Here is a 24,931-nt window from a genome sequence, read left to right on the forward strand (position 1 = left end):
TTACAGTATCCACTGCAGTGTCTTCCCATGGAGTATTTTTGTTGGGACCAAATCAATGAGGAAGTAATGAAGACAGTGCAATGATGGTGCCAGTCATGTCCAGCCAGTTTCCTGCTCAGATTTTTCTGGATTTCCCTGCATGCTTCTTTCACTTTGCACTTTTCATTGTTCACTTTTATTTATAACCAAACCAGCAGTTATCTGGGTCACACAACAAAATCTAATGGGTTTGACTTGAAGACACTCACATAAGATACAGCACATATACATTGGGTACAATCAGAATTGTTTGTCTTTTTCTTCTGAGAAAATGTATGCCTCCCAGCCTCAGCCTGCTTGTTTGGAAATCTTAACTCCAGTTTGAATTTTTACATGGTTCTTGTTAAAACTAATGTGCAATTTGTTATATCAAAAGAATCCCAGAGAGGAAAATATGCATAGTTAACAGACTTATCGTCGATGCACATTTTTCATCCAGTGATAGCACAACAGATTACATGTGCCTAAATAGTCCTAATCTCAGGGACTCCTTATGTAAGAAAGAGCTGATCCAGAATTTTCATATGAAACACCACAGGGAGTCACCAGTACCCAGCAGTTACATAAATATGTAACTACTCAACAAAAATAATCCTTATTTACATATTTATTTAATGTTTACATTTCAGCATCAGTACATATGCAGTTTCAGTAATGAGGCACATATGTAAAAATACAGAATTATAAGCATTACGTGGTTTGAGTCCACTGCCAAGGACGGTTTGTTTTCATTATTTATCAACAAATTATGTATTTTCACATACTACTTATTCAAGAATATGTTATTTAGAAATGATACAAATAGATTTGAGAAATGCTTGTAAAATCCATATAGCCCACTCTCAAACATGGTAGTGGAAATATTCAATATTCAACGGTAGGGATGGATTGTCTATTCTGGAGTTGCTGATGTACAGAAAAACCCTCACACTGACCAAAGAGAAGTCCCACTCCATTCTACAAAAAAAAAAACAAAAAAACATGTCATCATTAGTGGCTTAAAATTGTGTGGAAGACGTTTCATTTTCCAGCAGAACAATGACCAAAACATGCATCAAAGCCATGTCAGACCTGTTTGAAGTCCAAGGAGGAGGATAGCACGGTGTTTGCATAGCTTTCCCTTTATAGTCATCCCCACTGAGCACCTTTAGGAATCTGAAAAGGGAAAATGTCATGTAACATAACAAAGCAGTCTTTGGGGTGATTCAAAATAATTCGGGAATAATGTGGACACTTAAATTCTGCAAAATCTTGCAAAATCAATGCTGAACTGCAAACCGTAATTGGCCAATGATGGACATAGGAAAGTTTTTATTTTGAACAAATAGGCCTGCTTTTTTTAATTACAGTACGTCAGCTGTGGAAAAAAGTAACCATGTTTGAGAGACTTTTTTTTTTTTTTTTGATAAATGATAAAACAATGATCACCCATCAGCCTATTATGGTTTATATAGTCTTTGTTGACTCTAGCAGCGCCTCTACTAATGGACAACCATTTCTGATGCATAGAAATCCTCTAACCCAAGGTATTGACCTGAGGCTGGGAATCCAAGGTCTATTTGAATGCCATTTAATTTGTAGTTTGACACACCAATATGGCAGCTCTACGGGGCTGTTGACTATCACTAATAATCTACTCACTGCATACTAATGACTGAAGGGCTGATCAATCAGACGACTCACTACTACATCGAGTGGGCTGATGATCCGGCCTTAGCTGCTCTGCTGAAGAGGAATCAACGAAAGCCCTGCGGCCTCTCAAGGGAAATCACACACTTTACCAACTGGTGTGACCAGCAGGTCTTTGATACGAACGTCAGCCAAACCAAAAATATGATGACATCTATAAAGAGAGACAACCTGTTACAGTCCTAACTAAGTGTAGGCGATCAATATTGTAACCCATTTGCCAGGATAAAGCCTCTGGACAATATCTGGACAATATCTCCATTTGGTTGCATGTCAACATTTGGAGCCTGCATCAACATGACTTATACCATAGTCTGTGAGTGAACACTCTTTTCTGATTGGCCAGCGATCACCGTTATAAATTCATAAACCACCCAACTTGTAACCATAACAGCATAACAGCATAAAGCACAGCTGTCAAAGCTTATTCACTATCAACCACAACAAGCACAGCTGACTTATCGGCTTGATAAACTAACGACCAGGAAGGAAAACACAACAATGGAATTTTTTTTTTATAGTTTCCTCCTCTTTCCTTTAAATTGTTGGCAAATGACCATGGTCTAAGCTGGGTAATGAACTCACTGGTGTGTTATTTTTCCAAGGTTTTTTTTTTTTTTTTTTTTTTTTTTTTTTTTATGAATTTTAAGGTAAATTCAGTTCCCTGTTTTATCAGCCCTGTTGTGCAGGGTGTGCTCACCTTTGTCTGTTGCTTTGGATCCAATACAAATCAGTGAAAGCAGTCTGCTGTGCCAGTAAAATCACAGCCTCAGGCAAGGATCCTTGGCTGGCCTTTACACTAAGTTAATGTCCAACAAAATTAAACAGGTCATGCAGGACAGCATTCGTTTACTGCAAATGTAACCAGTGTTTTAATGCAACAGGTTTATATTTCACCAATAATCCATCCCCCATTTCTGCTCGGGTTTTGCTGTTTTTCCATGTATTGAATTGAATTGAATTGAATTGAAACCTTTATTTATTCTCGGAAGACAGTTGAGGTTTCCCTCTTTTACAATGCCGCCGAGATACACTTTAAAATACATCAACAACAAATAGGATATACCTCATACATTATAATGACAAGAAATACACATAATAAACAGAAGAAAGGGAAATACACATAATACACGTTAATAAATAAAGTTATAAAACTGGCTCATGTATATAAATGTTTTTGCAGGGCTACTTCAGTGAGCGCCTGCATCAATGTATCGTTGGAATCAGAATATCAGAATGTAACGCTGTTGTAGTGGGAGTATCTAAATCTTACCTGGATACAGCAATGCTATTTTCTGATTGGCTGTTCGGTAGCTGTATTCTTTTTATTTGATTAGCTGGTGTGTGGCAGGGCCTTCTGAACTTTACCCAGAACTCACTTGATTCCTCTACCTGTTCCACTGTTATAAAAAATAGCAGCACAATTTGCTGGGCGTTATCCTGATCATTTCTCTGTGTGAGAAATACAAGGTGTGGCGTGTGAACGGGTTTAAATGCATGTGTCTCACACCCAATGCATGAGACTGGAGAGCTTTGTTTTTGTGTACGACCTTTGACCTTTAACATTTTGGCAATGCCGTTTGCTATGGGTTCATGCTGTTCTCCAAGTAGGCCACCCTGAGGAGAGTTGAAACCACATGGTTGCTCATGTCAATAGCGTGTTAAAAATGTAGTAAAATCGCAAAGCTGGGGCACAAATCTTACTTTGCACTGGTCACAAACACTGGGCTTTGTTTTCAAAATGTTTACCACAACGTGTAAATGTATTTTTTTTAATCCATGTGCAGCACTTTTGTGTAACATTTTCCTTAAAGTGTGACTCCCCTTTATATTGGTAATTTCATATTTTTATAAACATAGCATTTTTTATGTATGTATGTTCACATTTGAGTTTAATATTATTCCATAAATTACAAAAATTGTTGCTGGTGGCTGGGGAAATGGCTTTTAAAGGTTATTCTAACTATAGGATCAGGATGATGTGTATGTTTGTTTTATTGTTTTGGTGAAAGATTAAATGTAGTGGCACACAAGTCAAACTGTGAGTCATGTGAAGCTGCTGTACAGATATTATTGTGTTTTCACAGTCTTTGAGAGAATAAATCCCCCCTGGCTGGCAAGGCAGAGGTTGTCCTCGTCTCATTCGTCGTCATCATCATCATCATCATCATCATCATCATCATCATCATCATCATCCACAAATACAACACAGTTTTTTTGTTTGTTTGTTTGTTTGTTTTTGTTTTGTTTTTTTCTGACATGGATGCCAACATGGATGTCCCTGTTTTCAAATGAATTTTCCCTCTGGAAATGAGAAATCAACTGTGGGCTTAAATACAATAATAATAAAATAAAATAAAATATTTCTTTGTACAATATGATTGCACATTCCCCTCAGCAGATGGCAGTAGCCTACTGACTTTTGAGGTTTTTCAGCCATAGTTCACCCAGTAGAATAAGAGCTCGAAGGCCCTCTAAGGACCCACAAGATGTAGTTATTTCCAGCCTAGTTGTTTAGCTTACTACCAAAATTGCAAATGGTATAAAATATCAAATCAGCAGATCTCTTATTCGATTAGTTACAAGATTTTACTGAGATTTGATCGTGCCTAGAAGATTTATATATATTGACTGCAGTGTCACCCTTTTCCACGGCTGTTTATTTACTGTCAGGCACATTCATGGGCACCTCTCACCGAGCGAGGACGACAACATGGCGGCCTCCTTGCGTCTGGGTCGTCAGGGAATATTATTTGGCCTCAGATTAGCGCATGTAAAACAATGTTTATGGACGTCACCGTCATGGCAGGAGCATGTCAGGCTCTTCTTTCAGTCGCCGTGTTTTCTCGGTGAGTGTTGCTGCGTTTTAAGCCCGAAGTTATCGACTTTTTGTTGGCAGTCGACGGTTGTGCTGCTGTTGCTGTGCGGGCTAACGGAGTTTACCTCTGTGCTGCACCGTGCGACAACCTTGACATTGCCCAGTGTGTTGGCTATATTACATGGCGATTACTGCCAAGGTTTTTTAAATGGAGGTGGCCTTAAGCACTGTAAGATAACACTGAAGCAAGCCTGTTAAATTGTGGCTGTCCATCTTAAAAGATAGGGAGTAAAATGATTTACGGTTTATCCTCTGCTAGCTGGTTTTTGGCTAGGTAAAGTAAGTTAGCGTCAGGGTCAAGCCGCTGTCAAGAACAACAGAGAAAACCTGAGACGTCCAAACATGTGCCGAAAGAAAGACCTCCCTTGGGGCATCTTTAAAATTTTGACAGCTCATTTTTTCGGTCCACGGAAATTGCAGCTCGGTGAAGTTTAAATGAAACAGATGTGACTCTACACATACCTCTGGGAAGCTTATACTGCTGGATATTCCCACTCTTAGCACAGAGCTAACTGTCCCTGGTTTTCAGATGGTATCCCCAGAAAGTCAGGGTTTCAGGGTGTGGAGCCTAGAAATTTTGAAATTCAGTCTGTTGCAAAATGTTTGTTGCCCAATCAAAACTGCGGTAACACAGGCTCAGTTAGCCTAGAGCTAAGATACCCCAAGTGTGAAGAGGGTGTGTTTGTCCACTGCTGGGTGGATTACTGTGTTGTACCAAAGTGAACTCCCTGCTCTGTAAAACACACTCTACACTTGACTTGATTTGGTTGTTTTTGCCACTACAGCAGCACATCTGACGTGAGCAGGACTCAGCCTGTTACCTGCAACTGTACACACCTTTGTCAATTTTGTTCTCTCCAGGCTTGAAAGAGATTCATCCGAAATGTTTCTCCTTTACGTCTTAATTTCAGTTTATCTACTCAGGAACTGAGTGCAACAAAGCATACGTGCCAAAATCAAGTGAGCTCTGAATCAGGTGTAAATTTAAGCTCTATAGCTTCTATTATCATATTGTCTTTGATTGTGTTTTCTATTCCATCATGTAATCTGCTCACTGAGGCGGACCTGTTACACACCTGTCGTGCCACAAATTGGCTCTCCTCTCTCTGTGGTCCTTCTCAAGAGTCCTTACATATTTTTATTGTTTTTTTTTTGTTTGTTTGTTTTTTATTTTTTGTTTTTTTTGTTTTTTTATTTTTTGTTTGTTTTGTTTTCCTCCCTCCAGTGGGATGAGTAACTCAGAGTTTTTCTTGCTCGCCATGAGGGTTAAATCCTCGGTTATTGTCCTGTTTGTTGTAAACCTGTGGACATTTAAAGCCCTTTGAGGTTGTAAACAGTGATATTGGACTTTAAATAAACTTGAACTTGAACTTAACGGTTCCACATGATACAGAATTACTCTTTCATTAGCCTTCCATTTGAAATACATTTCTAATACCCAAGAACTCCTCCAGGTTTGACACACTGTGTTTTCTTGTTTAAAAATCAGGTGATTCTCAAAGTGGTTTTGTCTTGGAGTCTTTAGTAACCTCGGGTAGGGCTAAGAATTTGCATTTAACAATTCCCGTGTGAATAACCTCTCTCCCTCCACAAACCTCATTTTCTAACTTTCTTGTTGGAGCTGAAAGTCTAGTTAGAGCAGTGTTTTTCCATTTGCATAAAACCAGTGACCACAGAAAACAGTCTTTTGTTCTCAATGGAGATATTTATGCTTGTAGACAGACCAGCATGCATGCAGTGTACAGTACTATGACACATTTCAGATTAATTCACATATTTTTGCAAGTTGGAAGTATTGACACAGACACAAACATTATAATAATGTCCGTTCATTTTGGCACGGAGCCTTCATCAGAGCGTTGCATCAAATTCTCTGATGAAGGCTCTGTGCCTTTTTTTTTTTTTTTTTTGAATATGCTCATTGGATTTTGGGTTTAGCACCCCACTGACATTCCCATTATTGAAGTGCCTCCTCCTTTTCCAGCACAATACAGTAATATTAACCTAACAAAAGACCTTTTTTCCCCCCAGAGCAGAATATTTGAAACCAGCACACTGCTCCAATCCCATAACTGGAATGCATTTTGAAGGTTATAAACCACATTCAAAAGAAAATAAGTAGCCTAAATCTGTCTTTAGGCTACAGTGACCACATTAAGATTTTTTTTTTAACAATAATTACACCAAGACAATGTTGCAGCTCTTTCTTGTACTCTGTGCTGTATCTTGAGGCTATCTCTGACGAGTGCCAGTACTTTATTTTGAAAGTGGTGAAAATGGCGTAGATGCTTAGCCACAGTGAATTTTAGTGGTAGATTTAACCCCAGGAAACATTTGCACAACATTTCAACATAGAGACTGGCTCATTTATCCAGAGCAATCATTCACCAGTAGCTGTTTAGCCGTTCACAGTTTTCAGGATCAGTCTTGTGCACCATTAAAAAAAATCAGCAGATATCCTGTGTATAAAAAAAAAAAAAATTACAAGTGTGCACACACCTGTTGACCTGTTGTGGCAGTGGCACTGTTACTTGGACTCTAAAAAGCAGTTATGAAAAAAAAAAAGCTATTGATAAGTAGCACAGGTCCAAATCTTCCTTGTGCTGTGCAAGTTGTGTGACTGCAAGATATCCAGCAGGTGGCAGAAACACACAACAAAGTCTGATGCCTGCAAAGGAATTCACCTTTTCAAGGAATGTGAAGTTAGCCTAATTAATAGTAGACAAAGTGCACCACATCTGGACCATGATGAAATTTTAAGTGCTTGACCATATTGTTGTTGGATGTTTTGGCCAGTTTGTTAACGTTTTGGTGAATTGAGTTTTATCGTAAATGGAAGGAGATTAACAAAGAAGTGATGGTGATTAGTGATTATAAACCAAGACATCTGCTGGGTTATTGGGGCAAAAAAGCACCAGTTAACAGCAGTTAAGCAGTTAACTGAGCTTAAAATGTTCATGTTTTGATGTATAAAAATATGGGTCAAAAAGTGGCTTTTTATGGCCAGTTCATTTTTCAGCTATCAAAATGCCCTAGTCAGTGTAGTAGTGTTTTAAGATTTCTTTTACTGTTCAAGCAGCAGAGGATCTGGTTAAAGAATACGATCTTGCAAAAGATGTCAACTTTTGTATGCTTTTCCAGTGGTTACATCACAGGTATTGCAGTTGCATTACAACAGATGGCACAGTCATAAAGCCAAAAAAGATAAGGATCTAAATGAAAATGTAAATCATTCTCTGCCCACATAGTACAATGATGGAGACACAGCTTTGAATACAAAACAGATTAGAAATCAAGCTCAAGGATTTAAAAAAAAAAAAAAAAAAAAAGAAAAAGAAAAATCCTTTCCAAGCACATTATTTAATATGACAGACACTTGGTGCTATCAGCATTCAAAAGGAAAAACCCAATTCACTTTTTTCCCTTAACATTACATTTACCTTTAAGGGTTTTAGTTTCAGTTTATTTCAAGAGACTTGCAACAGTAGAGTATCTGTCACCAAAATAATTAGCAACCCGTAGGAATGACTGCAAGGACCTGATCTCAATGATCATGTATTAAACCAAGAAATGAGAAACTGCTAAGGAAAGGGGTAGGCATAGTTTTTATGCTTCAGCATAAAGAGTATATTTGAGCAAAAGTAGTGAGAAAAGTAGCATAATTGGAGATGATATATGATTCATTAGTGTGAGATATACTTCTTGAAGTTTACAATGTGCGATGGAAGACGGGGTTTGTGGCTGCACTGGGAGTGGAGGTGACAAAAGGGAGAAGAGTTTAACTCTGGCGGGAGTGATGAAAGGAGATCTAAATGGTAGAACTCTAAACAAATGCACACATTGTGGCCTGTTTATTTTTTCTGCTTTTCTCATTTTGCCTCATCCTCGCTGTCACTTTCTCTGACCAACTTCTCCCCACCCCCCGTAAGAAAGAATGGCCTCAGAGTCCCTTAAGGTTTTATTTATTTATTTATTTATTTATTTTTGGAGCTGTGCCATGTCTAAACAATAAGCTTGATTGTGATTTGATCTAAAGTGCTACAGGGTAGTTATCATATAATATACAAGTAATGCCACTGCAGTTTTGGTTTGTGGTGTCCTCAGTCAGCCTGGAGACGCATGATGCTCTGAGCCAGTTGAACCCTACCCCTCTGAGTGACTGCATTTGGTGATGGTGCAAGGCTATCGTGGCAGCTCGGCAGCCAGTGGGAGTACTAGTGCAGTTGCAGCCTCTGGTGCAGTGTCAGCCAGCATCACAGCACATCATTACTTTGCTGACCTGCCAGCAATGCGCTCTTCTTTCATAGTGCTGCCATCCCTTCCTGTACCCTGCTCATGACTTTGAGAGTCTGCAAACTCCTCTTGCACCCACACACACACTTTCCTGCCCTTACAGCCATGCATAGCCTAGTGTAAGGTTTGATCGTAGCAGATTTCTTATTGTAATTTTAGAGAATAATTGTCTAGTTTTAGCACTCATGATCTTTCACATTGTTAAAGCATCTCTGTAAAATGTGTTGTGCTCTTTGTGTCCGCTAGGTGTCACCCCCCTGAAAGTGCAGATGCCGGCTCTCTCCCCCACCATGGAGGAGGGAAACATAGTCAAATGGCTAAAGAAGGAAGGTAAGAAAAAGGGAGGATACAAGACTCCATTAATGCATCTGTAGATCTTAGTCACACCCCTCCTCGTTCACCTGCTTATCTAGCCATTCACCATTTTTGCCACCTCTATTTGTCTCTTGCTGTCTCCTCTGCCAAGAACCACACTATTTCTTCTTCCTGCAGTGAGGGACAGGCAGTAGCGTTAATTATTGACTCGATGACATCACATCTCTCTGTAAGGCAGAGCCTGGCCTGTGGAGGCCAGAGCATCAGAGCACCTGAGGGCTTCTGGTGGCTAATTGGCTCAAGGAAACATGGCAGTTACTATTCATCACCGCTTAGCAACGCTTCTAGGCCGGCCTCCACAGCCACACTCTCATTCATCAGGAGGGAGCCTATACTGCATTCTGATTGGCTGCTTGCATTCACTGTGTTGCCATGTGCTCCTATGATTTAGGGTAGGGTGTGAAAAAAAAAAAAAAAAAAAAAAGCTGTATGAATGGTAGCTCGCACAGTTATCATATTTACACAAGACAAAAGGTCTTAATCTTTTTTCATCATCTGTGATGATGAACATTTGCAAGGCATTTGAGGGTTCTTTATTCATCAGGATGATTTTTCTAACCCTAACCCTAGACATATTTAAAAGGAAAAGAAAAAAAATAAGTTAATGGATGTTTTAAGTTTTACAAAGCTTGTATAGAGCATTTTGTGAGGAAGTGAGAAAGTATTGATTCTAGTGTAGTAAACCACCTATTTTGCAGCTTCTTGACTAATGCCTCAGACTATAAGCAAGGCCATCTGTTAGGACCGATACAATCGATGGTTGCCCCACACAGCTCCCTATTTTCAGTTTTCTTCTGTATGTCTAAGCAGTAGTCAGCATCTTGAGATTGTAGGTTTAGTCTTTTTGCGCAGGTAATTTATCTTGATGTAAGGCCAGCTCTCTGTTTCTTTTACCCACTTCCTGTGCCTATGTAGCCCAAATACTGTATCCTTATTGTCAAAATCTCAATCCAATGCCATTTCAGTAGAGCAGAGGTGAGAGGGCTTGGGGTCGCCTGTTTAAACTTTAATATTGCACATCACACCTAACCCCTTGGGTCATATGGTGTTAAGCCTCATACACAAATCCAATCTTGGCTTTGCCTCTCCTGGCTCTCTGGGGGTTCTAATGTCAATACTTTTTGTCCCTTCAACCTTCCCCTCGCCCATCCCTAGCTACATTTCCCTTGCCTTCATCTCTATCCCTATTTTTCCTCCACATACATTTCTTTCCAATATTTATATACACAGTTTATGAGATCCTATGTCTTTTTTAAGATGAGTTATTAATATGAGGCTTCACAAGGTGTCATGGTTTTATCTTTATTATTGTGCTTCAACATGATGACCCGCTCCCTCCTTTCCCAGCACTCTCTGTTCGAGACAGAAATGAGACCAGGTCAGGATGACCCTTGACCTTTATCTCATCTACCTTACCTCCTCCTCTCACCATAAAGCGTAGACACATGTGTCATAACAAGGATTCAGTCATACAGTACTCACCCTCTTCCAGTCTTGACTGTTCATATGGATTGACTGTATGGATTGCAAATCCATACGGGGATAGTTATAAATTATACTTTCTGAATGACATTGGCTCGCAAGAACATTTTTATCTGTTAGATTTCCCAAGGAAACAGCTCACTTCATTTCTGGTAGGGCTGAACAATTGAGATATTATCACAATTGTAAAATGTCCAAATGTAAATCTATATGTCCATCTGTACTTTCATCCCCTAACTCCAATGCGACATATCTTGAACTCTACTGGGCAGATTGCAGTGAAGTTTGGTGACAACATTCATGCTCCATAGAGGATGAACCCTGCCAATTTTGATGATCTCATGAGCTTTATTTTAGTGTTGTTCTCATGCCAAAATGTCAGCTTTGCAAACAAGATATCACAAATTGAAATTAGTGGATTACCATGACATTTGGTATGTGCATTAATATTGCCCAAACATGTTTTTTACACAACATATCTGTAAATGTAATGGATGAATTGTCAAATAATTTTCTGAGTGTACTCATGCTTTCCAGGGAATGAACCTTGTCAGTTTTGGTGTCGACATTATCTTTCTTCTAATGCCACCCTTAGGCCAAAATGTCAAATTTGACATCTCACAATCTATTGGGCAGATTGCCCATTAGATTTGCATACTCGTGCTCCCTAGAGGATGAACCCTGTTAACATTGGTGACCTCATGATTTTTTTCTGTAGCACCACCCTCAGGCCAAAATGTCAAAGACAAGATCTCACCAAATATAATGAGCACAGGTTGCCTTATTTGCTAAGTGTGTTCATACTCCCCAAAAGGAAGATTCCTCTTGATTTTGATGACCCCATTACTTTTTTGCTAGTGATACCGTGAGGCCACATTGTCAAATTTAGTACCTAAAAATTTGTCAGGTGGATTACCACCAAATTTGGAAAGCACATCCATGCTACCCTGTCAACTTTAGTGACCTCATCACCTTTCCTGTAGCGCCACTCTCAGGCCAAAATGTACAAACCCCATTCTCCCACTACATGCATTCCCCTGACATGCACCAAACCAGCGCATAATTTGTAATATATTTTTCAATGACAATGGTGGTGGACTTGCACTACTATGTCTAAGCTATAGTTTTTAACTTTAACATTCTTTGACTTCCACATTAAAGTTTCTTTCAAGCTTGTCTTCTAGAGCAGTTCTTGTTTTTCTGTTATCTTCTACTCTCTGTCTGTTGGAAGCCTTTCTGTGTTGCTGTACATACAAAGAGGTGAAACTCCATATGGATGCCTGAGCATGCACGCGAGAACCAATAGTTCCTAATTGGCATCCTTTTTCATTGTTAAGCAGATGCTAATGTATTCAGCTCTCACATTTGGTGAACCCAGTGGGAATCTGCTGGGATTCTAAGGATAGGAGAAGATCTTGTCTTGTATCAGACACGCCAAGTTCCCATATCCTAAATTCTTTCTCATGAAAGATTGAATAGGCTGTTCCTTAGATATGTAGGCCAAAGCAAGGAAGTCTCTCTCTCTCTCTCTCTCTCTCTCTCTCTCTCACACTCACACACACACACACACACACACACACACACACACACACACACACACACACACACACACACTATTTTGCACATTCATATTTTTAAAAATCTGTTCTGTCTATATCCGTATTACCAGTGAAAGAGCAGTTGTTCAAAATATTATGGCAAACACCATGGTTCATGTATTTGCAATCACACATACGGGGGATCTTTTGCTTTTAAGCTTGACAGAGAGCCTTAAATTGCAAGTAAATTTTCATTTTACATTGAGGAATTATGGTTGTGTTTCTTTTGCAGGTGAGGCAGTTGCGGCAGGCGATGCCCTCTGTGAGATTGAGACTGACAAGGCTGTCGTTACCATGGAATCTAATGATGATGGTGTCCTGGCAAAGATCTTGGTAAGTAAGCACAACACACGTACTACCACTGCAGGAGATGATGACATGCAATTATTTACTGGAAAGCAGGCTCGCTTTAAGCCATCGGATATGGCTTTAAACTGTTACCTGTGGACATGATAGGTTCAAGGTGTACGTGAATGCTAATGCCTTTTAGCCCTTTTAAAAATATCTTTTCTGTTCTTTAAAGCCAGATGTGATGTGTGATACTTTACATAAAAATGAAAACCAGCGGATTTACACTAGCCATAATTATATTTGCAACTGAGTCTGTACTTATGTGGAGACCCTGTGTATTTCCTATGTATTCCCGTATGTATATTGTGTTCAGTTGGTGCCAGGTTTCCTCACATCCCTTCATAATTGGCTGTGCTTGTTAAATCCAGCTCTCCCGTACAGTGACAGTAAAGCACTGATGAGGTGTCTTAAGTGACAAATATTTCTGTCTTCCCATTCCCCATTGTGCTATTTGATGTTTGAATATTTAATAAGCTGCCAAAGACAGAGTAGTCATTTGTCTTTCATCAGTGCTGCTCCATGTTTGTCCTCTGGAACAGATGGATAAGAGTGTTTTATCCTCTTTCACTGTCAGCTCAATCTGCTAGAGATCTGAATATGTGAGACGGGAAGATAAACTGATCATTATTTCTTGGCAAGAATTTCCCCATCAAATCTCTTATTTTAAAATCCACAGCAATAGGTTAAGCAATATGTTTGTCAGATTCTTGTACTGCACTGCATCCAGAGGGATGATAATCAGAACATGGTACATGCTCATGTGCCTAAAAACACATACTTGCTAATTTCACAGAGGGCCTTAGATGATATAGCTAGTCTGCCCTGAAATTTTGGATATGCTCAAACTGGTGAGGTTTCACTGGTGCAGGGTTTGGGTGATGTGTCTGTTAATGTAACCTAAATAAAACATAGATACATGACCAGTCTGCTCTAGCAGATGCACATTACACATGTGCACACTGGTGCTGCACAATATTGGAAAAAAATGATACATTTATGTGTGTGTGTTTGTGTATCTGTCTGTATCAGGCAGTAGTTTGTTGAGTTGTCCTGCATGACACACTTAACTTGCCAGCTCAAGTCCCGTATTTTCCTGGGTACTTGGTCAAAAATGAAACTTAACTGGACGTTTGGGTGTGCTTGTTTACTGTGGAATTGAATCCTGTTCGGTGAATGAGAGAATGAAGGCACTGCGTTAGTATCATTAGGGAAACAATAGGGTGCGTCCCCTGGATGCATTGATAGTGAGTTTACTGCGTCCAAATCACATTTTAATGTATCAGGGACTCAGGACGCATTGTGTTCAACATCACTGCAGAGTCTGTGTGTCATTAGTGACAAACTCTGTATATCCAAGAAACCTTAAGTCAGATTAAATTATTTAATATCACAGAAAATTTCTTGTAGACTACTCATAGAAAATGAGAACCTTGTGTGTTTTCTTTTGTATCAAGCAGCGAAGAAGTTGTACTATAGCATGTTTTAGTTCATTTGCCTTACTTGCTATCTCACACCCTGCAATGTGACTACTGCACATGTGCACATGCGACGTTGATGTTGAAACAATATATCGTGACGCCCTGGTGTGCACAGATTTATCGGTCATAAATAACGCACTCTGCAGCCACATGCATACACATTCAAATACAGATTAATAGTACTCTCCATATTATCAAACAGGGATGATGAGCCATCAGACATAGGCTTATCCCTCTTTCTTGCACCTCTCCTTTCTTTTCACAAGCTTCCTGTCTTCCAAATTCCTTTACTACATCCTTGTATTAGCTGCTGTGGGGATGAGGCAGTTTCCATAGCAACCACCCAAGAGTTGGGGGTAGGGGCTTTGGAGCTGGAGCTGGCAAAGAAAGATTGTCTGTATTAGATAAGCCCCCCAGCACTCAGACCCAGCAGCCTGTGTGTGTGTGTGTGTGTGTGTGTGTGTGTGTGTGTGTATGGTTAATAAGAAAAACAGAAGCTAGTAGCAATATTTGAGAGATGTGTTTCCTCCTCATATGTGGCATGTGCAATATGACATTCCCTCTCTCTGGGTCAGAGCATATTTGCCCACAGTGCTGTAATCGTGGCTCTCTCCAATCACCCAGCAAGTTTCTAATTTAGAGGCTAGTATAATTACCTGCCTGTGGCCAAATACCCAGCCAGGCTGCAGTCGACAGGAATCTTCCTGTACTCCACAGGGGTTATTTATGGGGGTCAACTACTACTATGGCCCTCTAACAGTCTTCAGCCTCGATACCTCGGGGTTAGTGAACAGGGGGATAGATGCTGCTCATGGGAGGGGCTTACTAGCACCATCAACACACAGATTACCCAATCTCATCACACCCTTACTGCAGCTCTCTACCCTGACCTCAGGGCTTCAATCTGAAAATCTGCCCTGTGTACAATCAATCATAGTCTGCAGAAAGCAACACTCAATATGTGTTTACAAAAAAAAAAAAAAAAAAGCAGAAATGCACATACACTCATGTATTCTGATGGATATGAACATGAACGGTATTGAACAGTAATGGAGAAGCTGTAGTCAACAAATGGACTGATGTGTTGATCAGAAGGCACTTGAAATCACAGGAATTCATGTTTTCTGTAACGGCCAAGATGGCAGAGAGGATAGATAGATGGGTGGTTAAATCAATAGATCAGTGAATGGATGAAGATATCGAACGTGTTCCACGGTACTAACCTGACAGCCCGGTTTCCCATTTATCATTCCATGCGTCCCTGCTTCCTCACACTCTCACAAACCCACAAATCAATTTAAATAGCAACAGCAATTTGTGCCTTCTAACCAGTCATTATTGTAAATCACTGCCTACCCTTGCTCATTCCAAAGTGGGCAAAAGGTCATATATTTTGTCTGTTCTGAAATTTCTTACCAATCGAAAGCCAAGGCTGTAGAATACGTAGCACATAAGACATTGGCTAATATGGGTGAACATTTTCCTCCAGGACAGGCGGGCAGATTTTAGGGGAGAACCAATTATGAATTAGGTGATGCTAGAGGTGCTGCTCCTACTGTCTGTATTTTTTAAATGTCCCCTTTTACATTAGCTTAAAACCCCACTATCATTTGTGACTTTATACTGAATAAACAAACTACTGCTGGTTAGACAGGATGCCACTGCAGTCGTGATAGTGCTATATTGGTTTCACTGTGATGATGGACAAAAAACACCTTGTCTTACTCGATAGGTAAAATCTTTCTTTTTGTAACTTAATGCCTCAGCACCCTCTTGTCTTCCCCTGGCATCCTCACTTCTTTGTTATTTATCCCTCTCTTATTTTGCAGACCATTCTACCTTTTAATCAGAAGTGTCTGATTTCCTCTGAGGAGGGAGTTGTATGACTGGCTAACCTTCACATGGCCCCCCTGGTCCTCTGTCTAATCAATAAATCAATCAATCAATAAATCAAATTCCCTCAGCATTTACAGATGAACTAATGTATGGATCAGTTCAAACAAAAAGCCTCAGAGATTAGTGCATGTATTAAAGAGCAGTAAATTGGAGTTTATAAAAATGTGTTTCTTTTTTTGATTAGAAAGTCTAGCATGTAGCCAAGCCAAATATGCATAGGCTGACAGTAATGCTTTGCAATAGGAGAGAAGGTCTAAGTCTTTATTTATTTATTTTATTTTATTTTATTTTATTTTATTTTATTTTATTTTATTTATTTATTTATTTTTGACGTTTTATGGTTTCTCTCAAGCTCACTTATCCACCACTATTACCGTGTCATCATACTGGGTGGGTTAGGAACAATTGTCTGCTCAAGTGCATGTCTAGGCTAAGAGTGTGTCTGTGTTCAGAGCAAACTCACTTAACACACTGTACCATCTGGGGTCATTTGACTGGACCTGTGCGCCATTCTATTTTTACCTTTCATTGCACACTATGTGGCCATGAGCTGATGCTCCCGTAATAGTTGCCTGAAAGATGAGCAGGTTTATTGGATCTAAATCACAAGCTTTACAGCCACAGCAAACAGCAATCTGTTCAACTTACAAGGAATGCTGACAGCTGTCAAGGCTAAGAACAGTAACTGAGCTGTTTAGACTCTCGAGGGACATGTACGGCTGTATGATAGCTAACAGTTTGGTGATAAGTAGGTTAAACCTCATAAAAGGTTTAGTCTGCCTTTGTAACATCATTAGCCTTGCTGGTGAGTTCTAGATAGATCCCTTAGAATCCCACACTTAGATCTCTCAGATTTGGACATGGTGAGAATGCTGCCAAATAAAATATAGGCCTATCTGATAGCAAGGGGTTATGACACCACTTGCCTTTTGGAGCACCACCTGGAGTCAGATTCAGTTTAGTCCTGGCCAGAAACTAAAGTTACTAGACTAGAGAAATATTTTTGAATATGCTTGATTTATCTGCAAAGGATGTATCTTGCAGCAGATTTATCTTTTTAGGCTACCTGATGTGTGCACATGACGATCAAAACAGCTAAAAGAGACCAAGTAGAGGGAACCACATGTTTTGCTTCCCATCAAGTCTTGATTGATCTAATGAATTTCATCATAGACTCGGGCACCATGACTTAAGTTGGTTAACAGTGATTATTAGGAATTAGTTTTTCCCTCCATTTTCAGCAGAAAGAAGTGGAACTTTGAAGTTCAGAGCTTTAGGTAGCAGAACAGGGACAGTTCAACGGGTGAGCATCTGTGTTTACAACTGTTTGGCTGACACTTGTCCACGTCACTGCAGCGCTGAAAAAAAAAGTTGAAGTCAGCTCAGGTTTTTTGTAGCCTGTCACACCTGTCACAGCGACGTGGCAGAGGGGCAATTGTACCTTCATGTTGCTGGCTTCCACTGAAAACAATTTGTCACCTGCTGTGTCACCCTTCGCGTGAACAAAGTAAAACAAGTGCCCATTTAGTAGCTCAAACATTTGAAACCATACTCAAATTGAAAGTCCAAATATCACTCACACACCTCCCCTATACTCTTCAGTTGATATTGAGCAGTTCAGTGTCCATACAGAGCCCTGCACTGTTCAATAAACCGACTAATTTGGGCCATTTTGGAAGTCCCAGATGTGTATCATTCCTGAGATCAGCAAATTGCCTTATGCAGATGAAATGTTTGCTTCTCCTGCAATTAAAAGAGCCAGATCATTTGACTTGTTCATTGTGGGGAACTGGGAGACAGACTTAAAAAACTCCTCTGACATCTTAGTCAGTGTTTTCTTTGACAGTTAAGAGCTCTTTGAATAAGTGGCAAAGTTCCTCTCACTTTAACTTACCCCTGGAGGACAACCTCCTATTTGAACACTCACAAATGCTAAGTTATGAGGATCATTTACGTCTCCCATAGGCTTAAGACACTGTTATTGCATAACCAGTTGATGGCAGTGTTGAGCCCCACACTACAGTTAACATATGTGTTAATGTGCCTGTGCAGCTTGTATATATTATGTTTGTGTATGTAACAAGGGCATGCACACATACATGCACATTATTTAACGGAGACCTCCATGCATGCAACGGCTCATTGTCTGGAAAGTGGATAAAAACGTGACAGTTTGAAGAGAATAACTTGTGACAGCTCATGACTAAGGATAGCACAGAGAGAGAAAGAAAAGGAGCTTTATTAAATGAGCCTATAAATACCCTGGCCCCTAATTGGTATTTATTGAGATTCTAGCTTTCAGTTGGGGACATTACAATGCTGCTTTTCTCACTGACATCTCATTGAGTTGAACAGTGAGGCAGAAAAATACCCAGTGTTAATTTCCTTTTTCACTGCTCAAACTATGAACAAGCAATTTGCATGATTTCCATGCTGTAAATAGTAACTTTAAAGAATGGGAATACATTTATCAGGGAGGAGAATAAATTGTAGCTTTGGCTCTTTCTCATGCATGAGAAACATGTAATTGCAGCAGACTCTTCTGCATTTTTTTCAGGGTAAACCAAGACTTAATAAATCCAGAGAGTGGGAAAAACACTTCATGATTTGTAGACTAAGATAACATTTAAGTGCCCAACCTTTTAGTCGTTTGAGAGATTATTTTTCTGCAGGCACAGGTTTGAGCTCATCCAATTGTTGCAGTCAAAGAACTTCATTATCATTTGATATTGTTTTTAGTTTCCTTTTTATTTTTTTCCCTGAAAAGCCTTGCTTTTTTTTCAAAATGGAAATAACAATTTAATGGAAATAACAATTTATAACAATATAATTTATCATTTGCATGTATTAAAGCAATCCAAACAAGTGCTGGTGAAAAAGAAAGGCATGGCTTTACTTCATTAGTCTGTGGCCTAACCCATGGAGACATACTGGGACTATGGCTGGGCAATATATCAATACTGTATCGATACTGTGATATAACACAAGATATCATCCAGGATTTTGGATATCTTATGTCATGCTGTGGTGTATGTGTTCTCATTTTCTAGATTTAAATATTTTGTAACAGTTAATGGATACAATTTTCTAAAGTTATTAAACCATTGTATTTGTTCTGTTATTTGCCTTTATCTGTTTGCTCATCACATTCACATCACTAGTGACTGTTTATCAGAAGTCTCTCTTGTGTAAATATTTTGTGAAAGCACCAGCAGTAACTCCCATAATATTGTCACACTGCCAAAATTGATGCATTTGGTCAAAAGTATTGTGATATTTGATTTTGTCCATATTGCTCAGTCCTAGTTGGGAAAGAGCTGTCCTTTAGTTTGTGGACATTTGGACCAACTGTGGCCTCAGTTCTCTGCCACATCATGTCTCTCTGCCTCATCTATGTCATAGGTCAGGTGTGTTACTGTCCATGTGACTGTTTGTCCCGGCACCTATTACGTGCTCAGCCATATAATAGGTGCCAGTTGCGGATCCCTCTGTGACTCAGCTTGCCTAAAGTTTCTGTCTTGTTTTCTTTACTTTTGCAGTATTTTTGTAGAATTTGTTTCTTGCATTAACTCAAAGTCTAAGGTTAGTGGTGCCAGATAAGCCACACTGTGCAGGATAGATATGCTGACTGTGTCCTCCTTGAACCCGCTATTGTGTGTGTTGAGTGTTTTGCTTCCTCATGTTTGTGTTTAATAAACAGTCTGTTGTCAGATTGATTGCTGACTAGTTAGACCTAGGTGGCCTCATTTCTTTGTAAAGTCCTTTGAGACATGATTATGATGAGGGCCATTATAAATAAATGAACTTGAACTTGAGGGATGCATTGCGCTGCGGTCCCAGTTTAATTTGAAAGAACTGCTCCATCAGCTTTGGGTACAGGGAAATGTTAGTCCCCACTTTTACTTGGACAACGATGCTTGTGAGGTGCTGCCTAAGGCTTTATCAAGTGGTGTCGTGGCAAATGGTATGATAAGTCTTGCATTAGCTGCTTGCCTCCTCTTCTGCTGAGTCAACTGAATTAGCTGTCAGGCTGCTCATAATAGTCTCTGCTGGTGCTTGTAGTTTATCCAGTGGAGACATTTAAGGGGTTTCTTGACGATTGGGTTTCTTTTTGAATGACCACATGCCCATCTTAGCCTAGCTGCCTTTGTCCATTCTCTTAAAAGTTAATGTGAATGCACATGCTTTCTGAGTTTTGAGCGAATGACAACAGTGGTGCAAGATAAATGAATAAGTTTCATTTGCCATTAATGAAAAGCTGTCACAGTTTTAATTGACATTTGAAGTAGGCTATGTATAGCCCCTATTAGTTATCTCCACTTTTTTTTTTTTTTTTTTTGAATGGCTTTAGCAGGCACCAAAGTTTTTTGAGGCGCCAACAGGCACCTCTCTGTGGACTAATTTAATCATGGAATATTGTCCAATAAAGCATCCAGTTGTTTGGGGGATGAGGGTCAAGAAATCTTCCTTGCATTTTGTGTTGTGTCCATGTGTAAAGCTGTCACCCTGTCCTCATTTTTTCACTGACGCAACTTCACTTTGGACACTTTGGACTGAGTATAGTTTGTTTTTTAGAATTCTGATAGTTCCCTCATGTTACTTGTATAGTGTGTAGAAGTGATCATTTTCACATCTTTGTTGGCGTTTGGCATCTTACGAGTCACCAAACTGCCTGTCCAGCTCAACTCATCAATACAGGCCAGAAAGTTGCAGCAGCAGGTGTTAAAATTTCATACAGCCTTTACTGTACTTAATTTAAATTATTTGAAAATCTTTTTTGTAGAATTCAGCCTCTATCACTGGTTGACCAGTTTTGTAAAATTGACTTACATTGATCTAGTACACAACAGTAATATTAGGTGGGCTTTTTCTTACTTGGCTAAAGAGTGTAAAATAAATGTATGATGTCTAATTTGCCTTAACAGAATTAAACCAGTTGGAGTCACAAGAGGATTGGGTTGACTTCCATGTCACCACACACTGCCATTTATAGACTAGCTAACTGTCTACTTCATGAGAGGTGGAGTGCAGTTTGCTACGGTTGTTTGTAATCATCATCGTCTACAGTAGCCTATATGTTTATATTTTAAATAAGCCTAATTGTTGTGCTATTGCACCACATCAAAACCAGCAAAGACATATGCATGATGACAGTGTTTTATTTGTATTTTTTTTTTTTTTTTGTATAATTAGAATTGATTGATTGCTCATACCATGTCCTCTCCCCTTTTGTTCTGGGTATATATCTTAACTCTTTCTGGATGGGAATTGGATATGAGTGTAATTTCATCTACTGAAGAAGTAGATGGCTCCCAGTTTCTGTTTTCAGTCTCTCTACTATGTGGAAAAATCCCTAGGGGACTGGAGGGAGTGACTCTCTATGGAAATTTCCAGAAGTCCTGATTTCCCTGAGCGGCCCCTGGGCTCTACTGTCATCCATCACCTCCCGTTGGGCAAGAGAGGTGCCATACAGACATTAAACATGGAGGACAAGTGAGAGAGCTGTGCTACATGCACACACCTACACAAATACACTCTAGCCTTTGGAGAAAAGGTTGGATAGTCATACAACAAACATGTCAGGTAGAAATGGACTCGGTCAGGCATCGGAGTGGCTGGGTAAAGCATAGGCCTGTATATAAAACTTTTGTCATGGACACTTTAGCCTTGCTTGGGCTGCTTTTTACTCTTTGTCCAGACTTGACAAAAGCTTAGTGAAGCTATAAAATGGAATTAGTTCTTTTTTTCTGTTTGGATCTCACCTTTGTGTCTTTGTCTCTGTACTGCCACCACAGGACTACTAGCTCTACAGTGAGCTGAAGTGAAATAGATCAAGTGCAGAGTTGCTGCTCTTTCTACCAGTGAGCGCAGGTGTTCATATTTCCTGCTGTTCTTTCTGGTTAGGTGGAGATGATACATTTATTGGAGCGATGCCTTTGATTTGCAAGTCCACCGGAGTTGTGGGGGTTGCAACTTCACATCCCTACTGATATGGTCTGTCTCCAATAGAGAAGAGACGATATGTATGTCAAAATGCTGTATGTCGCAATGCAAAAATGTGGCAATACAAATTGAGAGTCAGAAAGCTGAATTATGATATAACCCACACTTGGCTTGCCTTGCCAACCACAATTTCACAAGCTCAAAAATGTATTGTTTACCTTTTTAAATTGACATATACATTCTACCAGTCCTGTGCCACTGCTAGAAAGATAGAAAACAAGCATGCTGTAATTGTCATACTTCCATGTCATTGAGCCTGAGTTTATTACATTGTATCATAGTTATATTGAATTGGGAACCTCATGTCATACATACAATCATATTGTGAGATAAGCATCATCTCATCCCTAGTCTCTTCTAAACTACTGTCTCAATGTCAGTACTTTCAAACTGGACCGTTGTGTACTGGTATCATCATACTGATCAGTCAGATTATCGCTGATCGGTATGATTGAACTCAAATAGCTCAGCAAAAATCTGTTTTTTTGTCTCTCTTTGCTTGCTGTGCTCTTCCTTTTTTGTCTCTTTGGACAGAGCCTTCACCTTTGACAGAAATGAAAGCTCACTAAGTGGATACCTTTTGATAATAGATGAAGTGCAGCAGCCCTACCCTGTCCATTGTGCCTGCCCTTTCATTCAGAGCTAATCAAATGACTGAGTACATCTAGTGTAGATTGAAGTGGGTAGAGAAAGGCTTGCAGTGGCTTTGGATTGCCACAGAACAAGGGAATGAATCAATGGTATATGGCTGTGAAGAGTTGCGCTTCATTAAACATTATAGGTTATGTTGTGTGGTTTGTCCAATCAGCAGAGGAAGGAACTTAAGTGAATGGAGAGGCAGTGTGACTGCTCAAGAGTTCCCTGTGGTAGTAGCCATAATGAATGGGCTGTCAAAAGGTGTTCATCATTGTAACAACCACTGCAGATTCACTCAAATACCACTTCTCCTCTTCTTATACTCAGCTCTGTCTTCCCTAAACCCTTCAATTACTTTCCCCTGTTATCTTCCAGAGTGATTCACAAGCACGCAACAAAGGAGAAAATATTTTTCTTTGTCTAATGTAAGGTCATTCGCTCTTATCAATTTAATAAACCAATATTGCTGGTGTTCTCTCTCTCTGTATATGTGCCTCTCAATCTTCTCACAGATGGAGGAGGGCAGTCGTGGTGTGCCACTGGGCACTCTCATTGCCCTCATGGTGGAGGAAGGGCAGGACTGGAAGCAGGTGGAGATGCCCCCTCCAGAAGCTGCACCCTCCTCCACAGCCCCAGCTGCTGCCCAGGTAGCCGCTGCCCCGGCCGCAGCCCCTGCTGCTCCCTCTCCACCATCTCCACCAAAACCAGCCACCTCAGGACCGTAAGTGTTGCCTTCTTCTTCTTCTTTTTTTTTTTTTTTTTTTTTTTGCTTTTCCCTGTATTTTGGCAATTTATTCTGGCAGAAACTGCCAGACTTGTTTAGAATGCACCAACACAGCCTTGCACTTGTCCAGCCAAGTCTTAGTCACCACCGTCCCACACAATATGTTGAGTTAGATGTTGTTCAATTGTCCACATTTCAAAACATGCTTTGAATCCTGAGATGCACTTTAGTACTGGTGATACAATAAATACTCTAGGAAAAAGTAGCCAAAAACAAAGCAGGGCCTATTTGATATGCAAAGACATTTTTCACTGAGCCCAACCACATGTTCAGATTAAACCATGACTAAATAAAATCAACAAGGTGGAAAAGTTTTAAGTTTTGCACAGCAGCGGTGATCATGATGAGCCAAAGATGGCATGGTGATGGACCAGAATAAGGCATTCAGTGTTAGCGCAATGGGCCACTGCCTCCTGTAGACACATTTCTCTCTAAATTGGAAAAGAGAGTGGTGAATAGTAGTATACAGTTGAAAATAATGTAATAACCCAGATGCAGGTATAGTCATTATGACACATTGGTAGCTCTCTGATTTACATATCCTATCAGATAGATACTGTTGTGGTGACTTATTTGAAGATTTGTCTGTATTGATGTTGGAAGCATCATTTAATAAATAAATAAAAATAGTTGTCATTGCTTCTTAATTGTCCAGGTTACGTCTGAGCCCAGCAGCAAGACATATTCTGGACACCCATGGTCTGGACCCTAAATTGGCCACACCTACAGGGCCAAGGGGACTTATCACCAAGGAGTGAGTATCAATGGACGAGTTAGCTTTGGGGAACAGATAGCTATGTGAGGGGTCTCTGTGGCCAGATGAGATCAGAATCAAGTCGCGTGTGGTGCACAGTGTGAATGAAAATGGAAATGTGAGACAGAGTAGGTAAGTGAAATAGTGTGACTGAGAAGTGGTTAAGATTTCAGGTACTTTAATCCTGTTATAGGGGTGCATTCACACTACAAAAAGCTGTGAAGCCACACACACACACACACACACACACACACACACACACCTCTAATGGCTACCTGCTGTCAGCAGGGACCTGATGGAACGTTCTCGTTACCCATCTCACACCCTGCTGGGGAATCTCATTAAGCCACTGCTGTCGCCATGGCAACCCAGTCTCCAGGACCCACTGGTGACCATAGAAACGCAGACCATATGTTGTCAGAGATGTGTGTGTGACAGAGTGAAGGAGAAAGTACATGAAGAAATATAAAGCCAATTCTTGTCTAGAAAGATCACCCACAAATTACAGAAACTGATAAATACATTCCTCTCGATGTATGCAATCTGGCTAAGCATGCAGGAGATGCAATTTAAAGCCACACAAGACAAAGTGGAGCAATTGAGAAGTGCCACATCCTGTCCAAATTAAATGCTTGCATTGACTATGTACACTTCTCTGTCAACAGCAAATGACAA

General features: G+C 39.9%; 1 protein-coding gene and 1 long non-coding RNA gene across 2 annotated transcripts in view; one reads left to right on the forward strand and one right to left on the reverse strand.

Moving 5' to 3' along the window:
• Positions 1-837: 837 nt before the first annotated feature.
• Positions 838-5,149, reverse strand: LOC115360773 (uncharacterized). Its single transcript, XR_003928361.1, has 3 exons — positions 5,069-5,149; positions 1,111-1,194; positions 838-996 (listed from the first exon to the last, which is right to left on the reverse strand). It is a non-coding gene; the product is annotated as an uncharacterized LOC115360773 (long non-coding RNA).
• Positions 4,392-24,931, forward strand: part of pdhx (pyruvate dehydrogenase complex component X) — a 41,256-nt gene continuing 20,716 nt past the window's right edge. The window contains exons 1-5 of the mRNA XM_030053908.1: positions 4,392-4,577; positions 9,146-9,229; positions 12,587-12,687; positions 23,231-23,439; positions 24,158-24,256. Of these exons, the coding sequence (XP_029909768.1) occupies positions 4,442-4,577; positions 9,146-9,229; positions 12,587-12,687; positions 23,231-23,439; positions 24,158-24,256 (629 nt within the window). The 5' untranslated portion in view covers positions 4,392-4,441. The remainder of the gene's footprint in view (positions 4,578-9,145; positions 9,230-12,586; positions 12,688-23,230; positions 23,440-24,157; positions 24,257-24,931) is intronic.

The sequence above is a fragment of the Myripristis murdjan genome, chromosome 6 (genome assembly GCF_902150065.1).
Source record: "Myripristis murdjan chromosome 6, fMyrMur1.1, whole genome shotgun sequence".
In the NCBI taxonomy this organism is placed as follows: domain Eukaryota; kingdom Metazoa; phylum Chordata; class Actinopteri; order Holocentriformes; family Holocentridae; genus Myripristis; species Myripristis murdjan.